Consider the following 16,964-nt stretch of genomic DNA (forward strand, 5'->3'; position numbering starts at 1 on the left):
TCGTCCATTCGTTGAGCGACTGATGTTCTGAATGCTCGTCAGGGTGGATCAATGAGGTGGATCAATGCCCGCTTTCATCAGATAATAATCGACAGCAGTACAACCTGGATGAAGAAGAAGCAGCACCGTGTACTTCCTCACAGTGACGCTTTTGAAGGTGAACACACGTTTGGAACATGTTGATGAATCTGTGTTGCAACACTAGAACCAATAGTAGACATAGTTCATCGCTGTGGTTTATTCATTCTTACTGCCCCGTGGGGGCATTGCGGGGGGGAAGTTGCAAAATACCAGCATGGTTGTGAGCTGGGGGCAAACAGATGTGACGGGGTGCATTTGGGAGATGTGGGGGTGTGGGGGGGGGGTCCGGGATCGTAACCCAGGAAGAGTGTTCAGGACCAGCGGGAACCTGCGCTCAGGAGCCGAGAGAGGGGGGGGCGCATTGGGGCTGTTGGTACTGCTGTTGGTACTGCTGTTGGTACTGCTGGTGTAGTTGTTGGTGGTTCTGTTGCTGGTGTAGTTGTTGGTGGTTCTGTTGCTGGTGTAGTTGTTGGTGGTTCTGTTGCTGGTATAGTTGTTGGTGGTTCTGTTGCTGGTGTAGTTGTTGGTGGTTCTGTTGCTGGTATAGTTGTTGGTGGTACTGTTGCTGATGTAGTTGTTGGTGGTTCTGTTGCTGGTGTAGTTGTGGGTGGTACTGTTGCTGGTGTAGTTGTTGGTGGTTCTGTTGCTGGTGTAGTTGTTGGTGGTTCTGTTGCTGGTGTAGTTGTTGGTGGTACTGTTGCTGGTGTAGTTGTTGGTGGTTCTGTTGCTGGTGTAGTTGTTGGTGGTTCTGTTGCTGGTGTAGTTGTTGGTGGTTCTGTTGCTGGTGTAGTTGTGGGTGGTACTGTTGCTGGTGTAGTTGTTGGTGGTTCTGTTGCTGGTGTAGTTGTGGGTGGTTCTGTTGCTGGTGTGGTTGTAGGTGGTTCTGTTGCTGTTGTAGTTGTTGGTGGTACTGCTGGTATAGTTGTGGGTGGTACTGTTGCTGGTGTAGTTGTGGGTGGTTCTGTTGCTGGTGTAGTTGTGGGTGGTTCTGTTGCTGGTGTAGTTGTTGGTGGTTCTGTTGCTGGTGTAGTTGTTGGTGGTTCTGTTGCTGGTATAGTTGTTGGTGGTACTGTTGCTGGTGTAGTTGTTGGTGGTTCTGTTGCTGGTGGAGTTGTTGTAGGTACTGCTGGTATAGTTGTTGGTGGTTCTGTTGCTGGTGTAGTTGTGGGTGGTACTGTTGCTGGTGTGGTTGTGGGGGGTTCTGATGCTGGTATAGTTGTGGGTGGTTCTATTGCTGGTGTAGTTGTTGGTGGTTCTGTTGCTGGTGTGGTTGTGGGTGGTACTGTTGCTGGTGTAGTTGTGGGTGGTTCTGTTGCTGGTATAGTTGTTGGTGGTACTGTCGCTGGTGTAGTTGTGGGTGGTTCTGTTGCTGGTGTAGTTGTGGGTGGTTCTGTTGCTGGTGTGGTTGTGGGTGGTTCTGTTGCTGGTATAGTTGTGGGTGGTTCTGTTGCTGGTGTGGTTGTGGGTGGTACTGTCGCTGGTGTAGTTGTGGGTGGTACTGTTGCTGGTGTAGTTGTTGGTGGTTCTGTTGCTGGTGTGGTTGTGGGTGGTACTGTTGCTGGTGTAGTTGTTGGTGGTTCTGTTGCCGGTGTAGTTGTGGGTGGTACTGTTGCTGTTGTAGTTGTTGGTGGTACTGCTGGTATAGTTGTGGGTGGTTCTGTTGCTGGTGTAGTTGTTGGTGGTTCTGTTGCTGGTATAGTTGTGGGTGGTTCTGTTGCTGGTGTAGTTGTTGGTGGTTCTGTTGCTGGTGTAGTTGTTGTTGGTACTGCTGGTATAGTTGTTGGTGGTTCTGTTGCTGGTGTAGTTGTGGGTGGTTCTGTCGCTGGTATAGTTGTGGGTGGTTCTGTTGCTGGTGTAGTAGTGACAACTGTTCTGTTGGTTGAGATCTCGGTTGCCATGGTAACGTTGTCTGTGGAGGCAGCCGATCACTGACTCCTAACGCCTGTTTTTCCACTATGTAGAAGGAGTTGTCTTCGAGGGGCAACACCTGCAGATTGAGGGTGGTCACGACCCTTTGAGGGCGGGGCAGGAGGTGCACGGAGTCGAGGTGAGGGCTGGGGGAGGTGGCCTCCGCTCCCCTACCAGAATCTTTTCCTCCAGATTCTGGTTCAGTCGTATCTGAAGGAGAGAGCTTCTCCATTTCAGGCTCCTCCGGTACTTCGGCTGTCTCAGAGGAGCTGCTGCTCGAGATAGACTCGGATTCGGACTCGCAGTCCACCTCCGGCCCGGAGTCCTCAGCCGAGGAGCTGGACTCCCGGTCACCCCACTGGCGTCTGTTCTTCTGGTGGCTGTAGCAGGAGGCGCAGCGAGTCAGATTGGGGAATTCAAGGCCCGTCCTCACCTGGACACAGTCGAGCCAGTTAGCAGTGAAGGCCAGTGGACACACCTCATGTAGGCCTGCAGCACACTGTAAATAACACTGTAAAAAATGTTACCTTTGGTTGGATTGGAGAGTTGGGCTGTCTGTCATCAGCATCCATCACTGCAAGCCAAAGGAAAACATTGAGGAGGTGAAGGACGTCATACCGGGTTCAACTAGAACCTCGGTCATCTCCGGTTCTGATCGTCTATCTGAACCTGACGACAATTCAAACATCTTCCCAAATTAAATGGAAACAACGTTTTGGGTCAATCTTTCACTTTGTGTCAAAAAATCTAATTCTTCAAATTTGGAGGCTTTTGGTTCTAAAAAACCAAAAGTTGCATCAGTTATTTTAAATCACGATAATAATTATTCTCTCAAGGAATCTAGTAATAACAGCAGCGTAAGTCATAAATGTAACTGTAATTTAACAGGAATGTAACAGTAATATAATCGTAATGTAGCTGTAATGCATAAGTAAAGTAACTAATGTAACCGTAATGTAACTAATGTAAACGTAATGTAACTAATTTAACAGTAATGTAACTAATATAACAGTAATGTAACTAATATAACAGTAATGTAACTAATGTAACTGTAATGTAACTAATGTAACCGTAATGTAACTAATTTAACAGTAATGTAACTAATATGACAGTAATGTAACTAATATCACTAATGTAAGTTATTTAACAGTAATATAACTAATGTAACAGTTATTTAACAGTAATGTAACCGTAATGTAACTAATGTAAACGTAATGTAACTAATTTAACAGTAATGTAACTAATATAACTAATGTAAGTTATTTAACAGTAATGTAACTAATATAACTAATGTAAGTTATTTAACAGTAATATAACTAATGTAACTAATTTAACAGTAATGTAACCGTAATGTAACTAATTTAACAGTAATGTAACTAATATGACAGTAATGTAACTAATATAACTAATGTAACAGTTATTTAACAGTAATGTAACCGTAATGTAACTGTAATGTAACTGTAACGTCGGGTTTGTTTGTAGTGTTTACAGCATTGATTGATGACGTTTATCTTCCAGTCCTGAGATCTGTCACGTTTGCAGCTGATAGAAAAGTAATCAGTGAGGATTGTGATCATTGATGGATCAGTTCAATCAGAAATGTTCCAAGGTCTCAAACAGAACCCATCCAGAACAGCTGGAACCACCAGATGTTTAACGGTACAAAGTAATAAGCCGACTCGTTTATCCATCAGTCAATGAAGTGATCAATCAGCCGGCGGTTCTTGCCTGCGGCTGCCAGGTCGGGGATCCGGGTCGGGGATCCAGGTCGGGGATCCAGGTCGGGGATCCAGGTCGGGGATCCAGGTCGGGGATCCGGGCCGGGGATCCAGGTCGGGGATCCGGGTCGGGGATCCGGGTCGGGAATCCGGGCCGGGGATCCGTGTCGGGGATCCGGGTCGGGGATCCAGGTCGGGGATCCGGGTCGGGAATCCGGGTCGGGGATCCAGGTCGACTCGTCTGAGTTTGTCCCAGGATAGCGTGTCCCGTGTCACTGATAACACACACACACACACACACAAAGGTGCCAGACCACACGCACACGGGACAAACCGGTTCCATCCAGCAGGACACTCAGGTGTATTGCGCACCTGAAACCCCGCCCATAAAACCAACATCCCGTTGTAATGTCTGTTAACCACCCCCCCCCCCCCCCCGGGCAGCTTCCTCCCTCAACAGGATGCGGCTCTTTGCTGGCAGCGAGCTCGTTTTGTTTGATGGAATGGGAGAACTCAAGATGTGTTTTAACTCGTGTTGTATTTTTTTACCGCCATCTTGGGTATTGAGTTTAGTTCTAGTTCTAGTTCTAGTACTAGTTAGTCGGCTCAGTGTAGTTTCTGCCTTGTAGTGCGGTGCCATCAGAGATTCTCATTGTTAAACGGCGTGGACCTTCCTTTTGTCCCCACGGTCACCCCGTAAAACACACATTTCACGTCAAAGTACTGCAGTAGTTTAATTATTCGTACCAGGTACACAGTTGTTACTGCTCCACAAAGACGATGACTTCAGAAACGTGACGAGCACCAGCGACAGACGCGATAAAACACACAAGGAGGAACAAGGAGACGCAGCCGTCCTCCTACCTGGACGGCTGCGAGGAAGCGTCTCGTCACCGAAGTCCAAAGTCCAGAACAGAAGATCAAGTTTCATAAAACAAACCGCGAGTCTCGTATTTCACGCCGTTCGCTGCTGCAACAGAAATAATCGTGGATCCCCACAGAATCTGTCCACGAAAACATTTCTCAACGCAGTAAAGACCCAAAAAGCTCGTCGGCTCTGAAGTGCACCCCCGACCCCCCCCGACCCCCCGACCCCCCGCACGTTGGGAAGAGACCTTCGTATTTCCGGCAGCTCCACCGACGAGAACCCGAGCGCCGCCGGGCGGGCTGGGATTAGCTTCATCGCTCATTGAAGGACTAAAATCATGTTTTGAGCCTTCAGGGCCACCGTACCTGTTTTTGGGTTACTGTCAGGCTAAAACACCTCAAGGTAAAGAAATACACATTTTAAAAGGCAGTAAGTTTCACGCATTCACGCCTCGTCTTGGACTAGCACGCAGACCGGAGGCGAGAACGCCAGCAGAGCGCGGCGGGCCGGCGGGCCGGCGGGCCGGCGCTCCGGGTTCAGATCCACGGCAGGCGGAACTGCTGGGATTAAGACCAGCTGGGAGAGGAGCGATGGCACGACGATCGTAGGTCGACTTGTGCAAACTCTGGCATCTGATGACGACCCGTCTGGGCCCACCCTCAGAGTTCTGCTTCTGACCGCTACATTTGGGAGGAAAGCACAGCGGGAAGGCAGGAGACGCAGATCCAGGTAGAGCCGTGAACACGACACCTGTCCAGGAAACCGGTTCAGTTCACGGTGGTTAAACCGGGCCCTAAACGGCAACGCTTCTGACTCCGGGTCCACAACGCCCCCGAGCGTCTGCTGCAGCCTGGAACAATTCCTACGGCCCTCCGTGAAGGAATACAGTAACAATCATTCCAAAGTACATCCTGCACAGCAAGGACGACCCAAGAGCAGGTCAAAGGTCAGACGAATCATCCCGGGTTAATTGATCGATATCTGGACGAAGAGACGGTCCCCGTCGTCGATGTCGGTCTTCACATTCTGGACTCCTGTCAGAGTCCGGCGGGTTTCTGGATGGACATCTGGTCTTCAGATGGGCAGGTCTGTATCAGTGGGCGTCGTCTTCAGGCTCACGCCGACTCCTCTCTCCTCAGGAATGGAGGAGGAGTCACTGTTGAGACCACGGAACACACCTGGAACACACAAGTCCACTTTCACAAGAGCTTCACTAGGTACAGGCAGACGTACAGGCACAGGTAGAGGTACAGATACAGGTACAGCTACAGGTACAGCTACAGGTACAGCCACAGGTACAGCTACAGGTACAGGTAAAGGTACAGCTACAGGTACAGCTACAGGTAGAGGTACAGACACAGGTAGAGGTCCAGGTAGAGGTACAGACACAGGTAGAGGCACAGGTAGAGGTACAGGTAGAGGTACAGGTACAGGTAGAGGTCCAGGTAGAGGTACAGACACAGGTACAGGTAGAGGTACAGGTACAGGTACAGGTAGAGGTACAGGTACAGGTAGAGGTACAGGCACAGGTAGAGGTACAGGTACAGGTACAGGTAGAGGTAGAGGTACAGGTACAGGTAGAGGTCCAGGTAGAGGTACAGACACAGGTAGAGGTACAGACACAGGTAGAGGTACAGGTAGAGGTACAGCTACAGGTACAGGTACAGGTACAGTTTGGGCTGTCGCTGTAACTGCTCAGTGTCAGTCGTTGTCCTCGGGGGGGTTGCGTGTCTTACGTTCGGTGTCATAAACGAAGCTGTCTGAACAAGTCCGGTTCCTGCGAGTCGACCTTTGACCTCCACTCAAACACTCCCTCAGCACACCTGACCTGGGGGGCAACAGGAAACAGCTTCACCTGATATAAAAGACGGATGAACTGAACGCAGACACCAGGGAGACGAACACGTACGGAGGACATTCCTGTCCATCCCGTCCTTTGTCGGGTTCAGCAGTTCTCTGCGCTGTGTGGGACATTCGTACAGTGACGCTGGGACTCACCTGTCCAAGCCGTAGGTTCCAGGGTGGCTGACAGACCTCCTCATCTGAGCAGACAGACAGACGGCAGGGCTTCACGTTTAAAAGACGCTTTGCTAGCAGTAAATTCATAAACGTGCATCAAGAAGACAAGAAGAGGAAGACGTCGTTTTAAACACAACTTACTTCCTGCTGTCGATCGACAAGAAGAGGAAGACGTCGTTTTAAACACAACTTACTTCCTGCTGTCGATCGACAAGAAGAGGAAGACGTCGTTTTAAACACAACTTACTTCCTGCTGTCGATCGACAAGAAGAGGAAGACGTCGTTTTAAACACAACTTACTTCCTGCTGTCGCTCGACGAGAGGAAGAGGAAGACGTCGTTTTAAACAACTTACTTCCTGCTGTCGCTCGACGAGAGGAAGAGGAAGACGTCGTTTTAAACAACTTACTTCCTGCTGTCGCTCGACTAGAGGAAGAGGAAGACGTCGTTTTAAACAACTTACTTCCTGCTGTCGATCGACAAGAAGAGGAAGACGTCGTTTTAAACACAACTTACTTCCTGCTGTCGCTCGACTAGAGGAAGAGGAAGACGTCGTTTTAAACACAACTTACTTCCTGCCGTCGTTGGACTAGAGGAAGACGTCGTTTTAAACACAACTTACTTCCTGCTGTCGTTGGACTAGAGGAAGACGTCGTTTTAAACACAACTCACTTCCTGCTGTCGTTGGACTAGAGGAAGACGTCGTTTTAAACACAACTTACTTCCTGCTGTCGTTGGACTAGAGGAAGACGTCGTTTTAAACACAACTTACTTCCTGCCGTCGTCGGACTAGAGGAAGACGTCGTTTTAAACACAACTTACTTCCTGCCGTCGATCGACAAGAAGAGGAAGACGTCGTTTTAAACAACTTACTTCCTGCTGTCGATCGACAAGAAGAGGAAGACGTCGTTTTAAACACAACTTACTTCCTGCTGTCGCTCGACGAGAGGAAGAGGAAGACGTCGTTTTAAACAACTTACTTCCTGCTGTCGCTCGACGAGAGGAAGAGGAAGACGTCGTTTTAAACAACTTACTTCCTGCTGTCGCTCGACTAGAGGAAGAGGAAGACGTCGTTTTAAACAACTTACTTCCTGCTGTCGATCGACAAGAAGAGGAAGACGTCGTTTTAAACACAACTTACTTCCTGCTGTCGCTCGACTAGAGGAAGAGGAAGACGTTGTTTTAAACACAACTTACTTCCTGCCGTCGTTGGACTAGAGGAAGACGTCGTTTTAAACACAACTTACTTCCTGCTGTCGTTGGACTAGAGGAAGACGTCGTTTTAAACACAACTTACTTCCTGCTGTCGATCGACAAGAAGAGGAAGACGTCGTTTTAAACACAACTTACTTCCTGCTGTCGCTCGACTAGAAGAGGAAGACGTCGTTTTAAACACAACTTACTTCCTGCTGTCGCTCGACTAGAGGAAGAGGAAGACGTTGTTTTAAACACAACTTACTTCCTGCCGTCGTTGGACTAGAGGAAGACGTCGTTTTAAACACAACTTACTTCCTGCTGTCGTTGGACTAGAGGAAGACGTCGTTTTAAACACAACTTACTTCCTGCCGTCGTCGGACTAGAGGAAGACGTCGTTTTAAACACAACTTACTTCCTGCTGTCGTTGGACTAGAGGAAGACGTCGTTTTAAACACAACTTACTTCCTGCTGTCGTTGGACTAGAGGAAGACGTCGTTTTAAACACAACTTACTTCCTGCTGTCGATCGACAAGGAGAGGAAGACGTCGTTTTAAACACAACTTACTTCCTGCCGTCGATCGACAAGAAGAGGAAGACGTCGTTTTAAACAACTTACTTCCTGCTGTCGATCGACAAGAAGAGGAAGACGTCGTTTTAAACACAACTTACTTCCTGCTGTCGCTCGACTAGAGGAAGAGGAAGACGTCGTTTTAAACAACTTACTTCCTGCTGTCGCTCGACTAGAGGAAGAGGAAGACGTCGTTTTAAACAACTTACTTCCTGCTGTCGCTCGACTAGAGGAAGAGGAAGACGTCGTTTTAAACACAACTTACTTCCTGCTGTCGATCGACAAGAAGAGGAAGACGTCGTTTTAAACAACTTACTTCCTGCTGTCGCTCGACGAGAGGAAGAGGAAGACGTCGTTTTAAACACAACTTACTTCCTGCTGTCGATCGACAAGAAGAGGAAGACGTCGTTTTAAACAACTTACTTCCTGCTGTCGCTCGACGAGAGGAAGAGGAAGACGTCGTTTTAAACAACTTACTTCCTGCTGTCGATCGACAAGAAGAGGAAGACGTCGTTTTAAACACAACTTACTTCCTGCTGTCGCTCGACTAGAGGAAGAGGAAGACGTCGTTTTAAACACAACTTACTTCCTGCCGTCGTTGGACTAGAGGAAGAGGAAGACGTCGTTTTAAACACAACTTACTTCCTGCTGTCGATCGACAAGAAGAGGAAGACGTCGTTTTAAACACAACTTACTTCCTGCTGTCGTTGGACTAGAGGAAGAGGAAGACGTCGTTTTAAACACAACTTACTTCCTGCTGTCGATCGACAAGAAGAGGAAGACGTCGTTTTAAACACAACTTACTTCCTGCTGTCGTTGGACTAGAGGAAGACGTCGTTTTAAACACAACTTACTTCCTGCTGTCGTTGGACTAGAGGAAGACGTCGTTTTAAACACAACTTACTTCCTGCTGTCGCTCGACTAGAGGAAGAGGAAGACGTCGTTTTAAACACAACTTACTTCCTGCCGTCGTTGGACTAGAGGAAGACGTCGTTTTAAACACAACTTACTTCCTGCCGTCGTCGGACTAACGCCGGCTTTTTAACTGGTCTTTGACTTTTCGATTATTCCTGAGGTGAAGCCGAGCTGAACTGAACACCGTGTACAAAGACATAACACCAACACCAGCGGAGTGGGCGGAGTCAGAAGCGTGGTTACCCTATCTGGAGGTCTGAGGTCAGTGCTCGCGCTCTGATTGGCCAGAGCCATACACTCTTCCAGAGTCCTGATGAAAGTCGCACACGTCGCACTGAGGAGAGAAATCTGGAGAGGAAAAGGAGGGAATGATCCGTCGTTCCATTTCCTGGAGACCGGATGTATTTTGTGGGCGTGTACCTCTGAGGGGGGCGTGGCCTCTGCGTCCGCCGTGTGCTGATGCTGAATCGTGTGGACCTGTTGCACGAGGAGGTCGCAGTACAGACGAAGCTCAGACATCTTGGTCTTCAGGCAGTCGGGACCTGGCGACAGGAGCGTTTGATTCGAAACGGAACGGCGCCGCGCGATGAAGCAGCTCCACCCTAGCCCCGCCCACCTGCGTGTTTGAGACCCTCCAGCGTTCCGGCTTTGGACGAGCCCAACGCCACGAGCCACCGCTGTCTCTCGGCAGCGTTCACGGCCCGGACGTAGAAATGCTGCTCGCCGGGGATGATCAGCTCCAGGCGCGTCGGGTCCGTCAGGTGGACTGAAATAAAACACACGAGCTCAGCGTACCTGGAGGCGGCCAGGCGAGGTCATCCCAGGTCAGCGGCGGCCCAACCTTTGATGTCACACACGGACATCTTGATGGATCCTTTGCTCCCTTTGCCGACATCGTCCTCGCTGTCGTAGTAAGAGATGACGCCGTCCTCCAAGACAAACCAGCGCGGCTGCCAGCCTGCAGACACAAACCTCAGCGTGTCCAAGCGTCGCCGGGGTAACCAGCAGGGGGGGGGGGGTCTCAGACAAGAGCGAGATCAATACTTCTCTCCATGCAACGAGGATTAGAGCTGTGATGTCATCAAACTGGACACGTGGACCGAGTGTCCTCTTGTTAGACCGGGCAGGAAATGATGTCAAGAACCGACCCTGATGAGACGTCAGAGACTCGCCCTCACCTGAGACACTTGTGGTACCTGTCCCTCGCCCTCACCCAAGACACTTGTGGTACCTGTCCCTCGCACTCACCTGAGACACTTGTGGTACCTGTCCCTCGCCCTCACCTGAGACACTTGTGGTACCTGTCCCTCGCCCTCACCTGAGACACTTGTGGTACCTGTCCCTCGCCCTCACCTGAGACACTTGCGGTCCCTGTCCCTCGCCCTCACCTGAGACACTTGCGGTCCCTGTCCCTCGCCCTCACCTGAGACACTTGTGGTACCTGTCCCTCACCCTCACCCGAGACACTTGTGGTACCTGTCCCTCGCCCTCACCCGAGACACTTGCGGTCCCTGTCCCTCGCCCTCACCCGAGACACTTGTGGTACCTGTCCCTCGCCCTCACCTGAGACACTTGCGGTCCCTGTCCCTCGCCCTCACCTGAGACACTTGCGGTCCCTGTCCCTCGCCCTCACCTGAGACACTTGCGGTCCCTGTCCCTCGCCCTCACCTGAGACACTTGCGGTCCCTGTCCCTCGCCCTCACCTGAGACACTTGCGGTCCCTGTCCCTCGCCCTCACCTGAGACACTTGCGGTCCCTGTCCCTCGCCCTCACCTGAGACACTTGCTGCTGTTTCACGTCGTCTCTGCTCTTTTAATGTTTTTATGATATTTGATTCTACCTCCCGTATTTACCGACCAGATCCTGATACAGGTCTCACGTCGTGTCGCAGGACGAGATTATGACGTCAGCTCCAGGTGTAATGGGTGGATTTACCTGAGACAGGCAGGCAGGCAGGCAGGCAGGCAGCCGACTCACCTGTCATGTAGTTGGTCCATTTGTACAGAACCCCCTCCATGCTTTCGCCTTTCATCGGATGCTTTAGCCTCTCGTTAGCCGCAGCTAGCCGGGCTGTCGGAGGCAGACGTCCGCTGTGACGTCAGGTCGACCCGCTCACACGACCTCCGTGGCGGACGGGTTCTGGAAATAAACGAACTGTTTGTGGTTCGAGCGCCGGTGTTGACGGGGCGACGTCATGCTGAGGGTCGGTGCCGAGCTGGGCAGCGAACCGGGACAGGCTGGGGCAGTCAGCTGGTCGAAAACAAGTCAAACCGGAAATGCTCTTCTTCGTTTTCTTTAATGTGTTACACGGTGAATTAGCGCCACCTTCAGGACTGATCAGAAAGGTTTTAACGACAGGAGGAGCCAAGAAACCAAGATTCTGAAGCTGCTTCTTATATTAAATAAAATATTTCATCAGTCATTTTCCAGGTCTAGTGTAAAATAAATATTTGTGTCTATTTTGTCAATATTCTACTCTTATTAAATATACTCGGAACAACGTTTAAGCTGCTCATGCGGACCTTCTGACGTAGTTAAAATGACAGTTTTATACTTGAGTAAATGCAAGTCAGGATTGTTCACCTTGTAGATTCGTCATTTAAACGACGCTTTGGGTTCCGGTTGGAGTGCTCTCGGGCGCCACCTACAGGACGGAGCTCGAGCTGCTGGACTGAAGTCCACACTAACCTGGAACAGTTAATCTGAACTCTTAAGCTGATGGGGAACTATTTGCAGTGAATTTTTACAACACAGAAATTAGAAAACGCGTTTATCTTCAAAGCTGAATAATAAGTGCTTCGTGCGTGTTCACGAGTCGAGGATGACGATCCTGTTTCAGCGACGTGGAGCTGAAACGGGAGGTGCTGCTCTGAAGCCTGGAGGAGATGAGAATAATCTCCTGCCTGCAGCCTCTGACATTCCTAAAATAAAGAGCTGCACTTTATACAACAATGATCTGAAACATCGGATTGATCGGATTCTCATAATCCTTAATCTCTTTATTGCATTGGTACATACATTTCTCATATATATCTCTATATATATATATCATTTTTTTATAAATGTGAATTTGTACACTACAATCTTTTATTGGAACATCTTAGAAAATACCTCCGAAAACATATCACTGAAAACATTTACCCAACAATGACGATGACATTTCCTTGTTTTGGCCACTGAGAACAGAAGGACGAGACGTCCGTCAGAGGACGGGGACGGGGACGGACCAGGTAGGGAGAGGAGGGAGGGCGCATGCAAAGCAGTGTGGGGGGGGTCGTCATGGAAACAGTTGATCCTCCAATCAGAATCAAGGCCAAAAAAAACAGTTGTCAATCTGAATGATTGTCCTTCTGACTCCTGTCCTGTCTTAACCCCGCCCTCATCGATGTTAGGACACACACACACACACACACACACACACACACCCCGTTTTCAGGTGCGCTGGGGTCCAAAAGGAAACGCCTTTGGGCTCAGGTGATAAATCATGTCGTGGCTCGATTAAATAAACGGATTGATTCTCTTTTCTGATTGCAAATTTAAAATCTTTGGGTTCAAGTAAAGAAAAGGATGAATCTGAGGGCGATGTGAAGATTGTTTAAACCCAAGAAGAACCACGCCTCCGCCTCGTTCTTTTAAAGCTTCGGGATATTCGGTGTGTAACAGCTGCCCGGCGGTCGGGACAGAATGATCCGGATGTGACTCGGAACATTTGGCAACTCGGTGGGCGAAGGCACAACGCCGAGTCCCGTCCACCAGTGGCCTGAAGCCGCTGCCATCGCGGCCGCCTCATTAGCATAATTTATGTCATCTTAAAGACATAATGAACAAAACAAGCAGAGATATAGTCGTTAGTGAAATAACGATTTGACCTTCTACACCTGTCACCAGGCCACAATCCACCACGGCGCAGCTATCACACACACCTGGGGAGTCGGCAGCTATCACACACACCTGGGGAGTCGGCAGCTATCACACACGCCTGGGGAGTCGGCGGCTATCACGCACGCCTGGGGAGTCGGTGGCTATCACACACACCTGGGGGAGTCGGCGGCTATCACACACACCTGGGGAGTCGGCGGCTATCACACACGCCTGGGGACTCGGCGGCTATCACACACGCCTGGGGGAGTCGGCGGCTATCACACACACCTGGGGAGTCGGCGGCTATCACACACGCCTGGGGACTCGGCGGCTATCACACACGCCTGGGGGAGTCGGCGGCTATCACGCACGCCTGGGGACTCGGCGGCTATCACACACGCCTGGGGGAGTCGGCGGCTATCACGCACGCCTGGGGAGTTGGCGGCTATCACACACACCAGGGGAGTCGGCGGCTATCACACACACCTGGGGAGTCGGCGGCTATCACACACACCTGGGGAGTCGGCGGCTATGACACACACCTGGGGAGTCGGCGGCTATCACACACACCAGGGGAGTCGGCGGCACGGCTGTAAGATGCAGGGTTCTGGGCCAGAGCAGGGCTGGGAACCACCCAGCATGACGTGGGCTGGTCCTGGCACTGAGCGGACAGGGATGGCCCAGGCTCTCCCAGAACCAGAACCGGGCCACGCGTCTGGGTTGGATGATATTGTAGTGCATGTGGTCTATAGTACAGTAGCATCAACGCAATGGTCCAATAGACAGCTCAGATAGAAGATATCAGACAGACGGCCCAATACGGTTCTAGTACAACATCTAAACATCAACTATACACTGTGCAGCTTCTTTGCTTTTTTTAAAGGTTCTAGGGGGTTGGACTTGGGAACCGTTACATCACTGCTGTAAGATGGGGAGGGGCTGACCTCATCAGTGGGCAGAGCCATAGATAAACAGCGTTTGATAGAGCGAGGAGGCGGTACCAGAGCCAGCCCGTCTGGAGGTGGAGTTCCGCAGAACCTTGAGCAGCTGGAAGCGGCGTCTCACTACGTTTGAATATAATATTATTATATTAACTCATTCAGTGCCAGCCGTTTCTCAAGATGCCGAACACGGAACCGAGCAGAGACTCAAGTCTCTCCTCCCCAGGAAAGCGACGTGCGATCCCACCGCTGCTCCTTCTGGACCTATCGGCCGCTAATTGACATCTTTACACGTCAACGGCATTTAGTGAGTTAATAATAATGACTTTAATGATATGGAGGAAACATTTCATGTTTCCAATATGTAAAGAAAATACATACTTACAGAAGAATTCAAAAGGAGTGGAACCAAGCGAAGACCCAGCAGGGAGCCGTCATCGTGGACCTGGAACGGTCACTCACAGCCGTTTCCTTGATACTTCCCTAGCATTAGCATGTTAGCAACAGCGTGAATGCTGGACACCTGCGTCCTCCGACCTCCAGCGCTCACCTCTTCAGAGGACAGGCCCGGCAGAGCGCGACCCGACCCGGCTGTCTACCCATGGCTCTGGGTTCCCAGCAGGGTTCAAGGGTTTACGTGTTAAAAGGGACACGACACCGAGGACTTAGAGGGGTCTAGTGGGGAGGTTACGATACTACGAGGTTTCAGGAGTCTGGCGATGAGCTGCTGAGGCTCGGCGGCGTTAGGATATGACGGTGGCCTCCGCGACGATAGCAGGGTCCTCGATGTCAGCTTTACTTTGAACCATCCTCAGCTCCAGCTGGGCCGGACTGGGCCTCCGACCGGGACCGGCTAATCCTGAGAGGGGGACAGGAAGACAGAGGGACACCGTTAAGCGTCTTTAAAGGCAGGGCGCGCTCTTCCTGAGGGCGGCTCGGATGATTCCAGCTGCAGACAGCTGCTGAATGTCTGGTTCTCTAAACAGGAAACACCGCGGTGGTCACGTCAGCGAGGACCGTCTGACCAGGACGATCAGCTTCGTCCAGTATTTCCATCAGAACAACGGTTTGACTCCAGAGGCTGAGGCCGCGCCCTTACCGTGCGCGTACGAAATGGTCCTCTGGATAACATGGTGCATCACCGAAAACGTCTTCTCACAGGCCATCTGGAGGACGGGAGACAAACCAGACCATGTCCAACGACTCAAAGGAGGATCAACAAGACGCCCGGGAGCTCCTGAACCGATGGCCCGCCCCCCTCTGCCCCAGATCGTCATGACAACACGTCTTGCTAATGAAGGGTTAAATGACATACAACGTGTCGAGCCAATCAGAGGCAGATGAAGGCGGGTCATGGCGTTCCATCATGAAGATCATCTCGGCTCCATCTTTCTTCGTGCGCCTCACCGGCTCGCGTACCTTCAGGTCATTCGGGTAGTGGTGCGTCCACGCTAGCAGCATAGCAGCAAACAAATCCCCCGTTCCCACGAACACGGCGTCCACTTTGGGAACCTCTATCCGGACCCTCTGGGTGGTTCTGCTGCCGTCAGGGCGAACTGAACAGAAGAACGTACACACAGTATGGGGAAGGGATTCTATTGGTTGGCTGGTCTCGTCATTCAGGCTGCAGGTACCGTGGCGCTGGCTGCCCAGTGAAACAAGGAAGCGGTCTCCCAGTCGGGGGGGCAGATCAGAGGAGGTGATGACCACCGTGTCTGGGCCCATAGCATGGAGCAGGTCCATAACCTGCAAGCAGGGAGTTCAGGACTAGCCAGCGGTAGCTCCAAAGAGCCAGACAGCAGCCGAGACATGATCGATTACCTCGACTGCATCTTTCTGTGTGGTGATGTTTTTCCCTGTCAATAATCTAAAACAGAAGCAGACAAATAAACATTATCAATAAAGTTACTGTTAGTCATTAAGACCTGGAAACACCGGATTCTGCCCCTCCTGGTCACCATTTCCTCTGCAGTGACACAGTTTCACCACTAGGAGGAGCAACCTGCCGCTGACGAGAGCAAAACAGAACGCAGCCCTCAAAAAGGAAGCAGCCAATAGTCTGAGGGACGCTTTGATCCACCTGCTTCTCCGTGAGCATCATCAGACAGAGATCAAAGACATCGATTTGAATCCATTTCTTTGTGATTGTGAGTGCTGAACTCTAATCGACAGGAATAAACATGAAAACGCATTCCGGTACTCACTCAGCCTCAAACTGGTTCGGAGTGATGATGTCAGCAACAGGAACCACCTTGTTCTTATAGACTGGATAAAGGTTCTGGGGAACGTACTGCACAATCAGAAAATAAGTCAATCTCTGTGTACAAGTACACAAACAGCACACATGCAGATAATCTCACCATAGATCCATGGTCACCAAGCACGGGGTCACAGACTGAAAAGAGAGTCAGAGTCAGGGTCAGATCTGCACAACAAAGACATCCCATCAGCGAGAGACGCCGAAGGGTGACGCTGCAGCGCGGCCGGGGCGCGGCCGGGGCGTGGCCGGGGCGTGGCCGGGGCGAGCAGGGTCTGTGCAGCTGATAACAGACAAGCTACCCGGCGGTGGCGCCCACCTGAAGAGGCGCGGTCACTCACCGTACACCAGGTTGGGGTTGGCTCTCTTCAGCTCCTGAACAATATCCACGACCATCTCCAGGAAGGACGTGTCCCTGGTGTACCCTGAACACAACACACACCGATGGAGGAGCAGGGAGGTGCAACCCGCCGTGGGCGGGGGGTGGAGGTAGCGGGGGTCTTCACCTGTTAGCACGTAGTCGTACTGATGCGCGTTGTTCAGTTGATTCCCTCGTACAGCACGTGGAGCTCGTCGGCTGTCAGCACCTGACCCCTCCAGTGAGAGTAGCCTGCAGCGAGGACAGGTAGGAG

The 16,964-nt window shown here is 51.0% G+C and overlaps 2 protein-coding genes across 2 annotated transcripts in view; both read right to left on the minus strand.

Moving 5' to 3' along the window:
* Nucleotides 1-4,435: 4,435 nt before the first annotated feature.
* Nucleotides 4,436-11,532, minus strand: LOC137895566 (pleckstrin homology domain-containing family A member 3-like). Its single transcript, XM_068741050.1, has 8 exons — nucleotides 11,251-11,532; nucleotides 10,115-10,231; nucleotides 9,890-10,039; nucleotides 9,694-9,815; nucleotides 9,517-9,621; nucleotides 6,574-6,617; nucleotides 6,312-6,403; nucleotides 4,436-5,753 (listed from the first exon to the last, which is right to left on the minus strand). The coding sequence occupies exons 1-8, from the start codon at nucleotides 11,303-11,305 to the stop codon at nucleotides 5,650-5,652; spliced, it is 789 nt and encodes a 262-aa protein (XP_068597151.1). The 5' UTR covers nucleotides 11,306-11,532; the 3' UTR covers nucleotides 4,436-5,649.
* Nucleotides 11,533-14,818: 3,286 nt separating this feature from the next.
* Nucleotides 14,819-16,964, minus strand: part of LOC137895505 (pyridoxal kinase-like) — a 4,245-nt gene continuing 2,099 nt past the window's right edge. Inside the window, 10 exon segments of the mRNA XM_068740980.1 lie at nucleotides 14,819-14,934; nucleotides 15,175-15,241; nucleotides 15,495-15,631; nucleotides 15,710-15,821; nucleotides 15,897-15,942; nucleotides 16,280-16,365; nucleotides 16,436-16,470; nucleotides 16,674-16,757; nucleotides 16,839-16,874; nucleotides 16,877-16,942. Of these exon segments, the coding sequence (XP_068597081.1) occupies nucleotides 14,819-14,934; nucleotides 15,175-15,241; nucleotides 15,495-15,631; nucleotides 15,710-15,821; nucleotides 15,897-15,942; nucleotides 16,280-16,365; nucleotides 16,436-16,470; nucleotides 16,674-16,757; nucleotides 16,839-16,874; nucleotides 16,877-16,942 (785 nt within the window).

Source organism: Brachionichthys hirsutus, chromosome 7 (genome assembly GCF_040956055.1).
Source record: "Brachionichthys hirsutus isolate HB-005 chromosome 7, CSIRO-AGI_Bhir_v1, whole genome shotgun sequence".
Lineage (NCBI taxonomy): Eukaryota > Metazoa > Chordata > Actinopteri > Lophiiformes > Brachionichthyidae > Brachionichthys > Brachionichthys hirsutus.

Excerpts from the sequence above, each read along its gene's own strand:
- LOC137895566 (XM_068741050.1), bottom strand. The coding sequence starts at position 11,305 with ATGAAAGGCGAAAGCATGGAGGGGGTTCTGTACAAATGGACCAACTAC. Across the intron at positions 9,622-9,693 it reads AGGCCACGCCCCCCTCAGAG|ATTTCTCTCCTCAGTGCGAC; the intron begins GTACACGCCCAC and ends TTTCCTCTCCAG. Across the intron at positions 6,618-9,516 it reads ACCTCAGACCTCCAGATAGG|ATGAGGAGGTCTGTCAGCCA; the intron begins GTAACCACGCTT and ends CTGTCTGCTCAG.